Raw genomic sequence first — 2,645 nt, 5'->3', positions numbered from 1 at the left:
ATTCTAGCCTACGTCTTGGAATATGACCTAAATAAGAATTTTCACCGTATATTGCCTTCTGAACAAGTAAGTAACAAGTTTGCCACGTTTGTTCTGACCAACTGAGGAAAAAAAGCATTACAATAAATCGCGCTACTAATGGTGATTAAGTGTAATGATCGGTTAGCTCATATCACATCAAACCGTTCAAATTATTATTATTGTTATAGTTTATTCTCAAATTATTAATGTTAACAACATCAGCATTGCGTGACTTTGCGTATAGTGTGTATAATATACAATTTCTGTACAGTCTAATCTCTAATTGTCCTACCATTCGAATTTCAAATTAAGAAATTATTTTACCCAAAAAGCAAATTATGCTCCCTTCGAACTGGTTTTCTTTAAAATACAAATCTTGTGTAATCCCAGGCTATCTGTAATCAGAAGCACATTTAAAACTGGAATATAATTTAATTTCATTCACATGTGTTTCATAAACACATAATCCTTTCTGGATTACAATCCGCCATCAAAATGATACATTTAATTATTCCGGCTGCTGTGAGAAAAGGCTAACGATCGGCCTCCTGCAGGATCCTCACATGCGATAGTCTAGTAGCCGGGACAACTTCTTTATGTTTACAGACGTGACGTAATGACGCAGTGCCATGCTCGAATTTCCCACGAAAACCTACCCTTACCACTCAAATTAGAAAACATTATTATAAGCTAACCGTTGTGAATCGGACTAAAGTAAGGTGATAGTTTTGAACACTGGCTGGTTATGTACTTGCTCAAATATTGATTTCGGATAATTTTGAACCAAAAAAAGTTACGGACTGCAGCTTTAACGTTAAGAGTGAAAAGTTTTCCATTTTGATTTTTTTCTTCATATGAATGGTAAGAAAATTAGTGTGTGTGTGTGTGTCTATGCTTCTAACTCTCTGGTGGTCATTTTCTACCGACATATTTTATGTTTTCACTTCATCAGAATGGTATGAAACTTTGACTTTTGTGGCACTTGTTATATGGAAATGAGAAAATATTTGAAAATGCTAAATGGTCTTTAAAATTTTTTTTATAGTTCATGGTCATAATTGACCACCATAGGTAATAAATAGGTAATATGGCATATCCAAAAATATTTAACAATTTTTTTGGAGTGCAGTCTTCAAACCAGCCGTGATGTCTAAATATATATATGCAAATGTAATGTCTAAATATATATTAATCAGTGTTGAATATTGTCTTTCTAACTCTCTGGTGGTCTTTGTTCATTTTAGACCAAATAATGTAATGTTTTTATTATTCTTATTTTATTTTATTTACTTACTTTATCAGAATTGTATGAAACTTGGTAAATTTGTGGCACTTGCTATATGAACAAACACACAAAGTGGAATTGATGAGAAAAGGCTGAGGTCTTTAAAAAAAAATCATCACACAGTTTGCGGGCAAAAATGATTGCTATAGGAAATGAATGGGAAATATAAAACATACTAAAATACAGAGCAACTTTTGGCAGTACAGTCTACAAATCACCCATAATTTATTCAGAGATCACCATGAAAATAGCCTTGATGCTGGCATGGCGTTACAAATCTACAAATCACCCTTAATGTAGTAGTTTTTGATTATCCACATGGAAAACCTAAAAAGTAAACAATTATGTTTGAAAATACTCTGAAAATAAGCAACTAGAGAATACACAGTGACAGCCCTGTATTTATAGTTCTGTTGATATGACTATTGAGATACACAAAAAAACGTGCAGCATTTTGTTCAAGCAATAATAAAAGGACATTTCATTTAGAATTTGTCTTAGATCTCATTTTGTTAAAAAAAAAAAACCATGAATCGAATCGTGACTTGAGTGAATGGTTACATCCCTAATATCTAGTGATTCCATCGTGGTAGTACATTGATTTTCTTTATTTCTCCCACCAGATGGCACCAATCTGTCTTCCAATCATTGGATTTTAATCAGTTATTTTCAGTTGTAAATCAGATAGAAGAAAGTTGTGCATAATTTAGAGGGGAATATTGTGTAGCACCATGAAATCCCCTTAAAATACACAATATTAAAGACTAAATATTATTGAAACCTATAACATATGACGTTAATTTCATTAATAAAAACATACATTTCTTTGGTCTGTTTTGACCGCTGAGGATCACAAGTGTGACCTCTAAGTGAGGAATACCAGAGGAATCTGTGGAATGTTTCTGACCTTTCTGCTTCTTATCTTTGAGGTGGTGGGACACGGCTTCGATCAGGTGGATGAGGAGTTGAGCTCCCAGTATCATGAGACTGTTTACTCACTGCTGGATTCTCTCAGCCCCGGATACAGAGAAGCGTTTGGAAATGCTCTGCTACAGAGACTGGAGAGGCTCAAACAAAACGGACACTGAGGGCTTCAGTATCATTCAGAATATCTCTGCTCGCTAACAGTTCATCCAAGTCCTGTGCCGCTCTCAGCTTAAAGCATCAGTGGTACCTTTTTCAGTTTTTAGCCTGTGATATGTTTTAACAGATCTTGGTGTTGATTTGACAAACTGACTTGCCTGTGATGTTTTAAAGTATTTTACCATTATTTGGAGAGGTATCATTGCTATGACAGACACAATGGGCCCAGATGAATACTCCATTTTTTTTATTAACC

The 2,645-nt window shown here is 34.3% G+C and overlaps 1 protein-coding gene across 3 annotated transcripts in view; it reads left to right on the top strand.

Annotated features, from left to right (window-relative positions):
* The window catches only part of LOC107738275 (GSK3-beta interaction protein), a 5,017-nt gene extending 2,386 nt beyond the window's left edge, over positions 1-2,631 (top strand). For all 3 annotated transcript variants that reach the window (XM_016549992.1, XM_016549991.1, XM_016549990.1), the window contains one exon: positions 2,236-2,631. In XM_016549992.1, coding sequence (XP_016405478.1) covers positions 2,236-2,394 — 159 coding nt within the window. In that variant the 3' untranslated portion in view covers positions 2,395-2,631. The remainder of the gene's footprint in view (positions 1-2,235) is intronic.
* The last annotated feature ends 14 nt before the right edge of the window (positions 2,632-2,645 follow it).

This window comes from Sinocyclocheilus rhinocerous, unplaced genomic scaffold, assembly GCF_001515625.1.
Source record: "Sinocyclocheilus rhinocerous isolate Xijiao unplaced genomic scaffold, SAMN03320098_v1.1 scaffold2028, whole genome shotgun sequence".
Lineage (NCBI taxonomy): Eukaryota > Metazoa > Chordata > Actinopteri > Cypriniformes > Cyprinidae > Sinocyclocheilus > Sinocyclocheilus rhinocerous.
The sequence above is the reverse complement of the archived record's forward strand: the minus strand, read 5'-3'. Positions and strand labels throughout refer to the sequence as shown.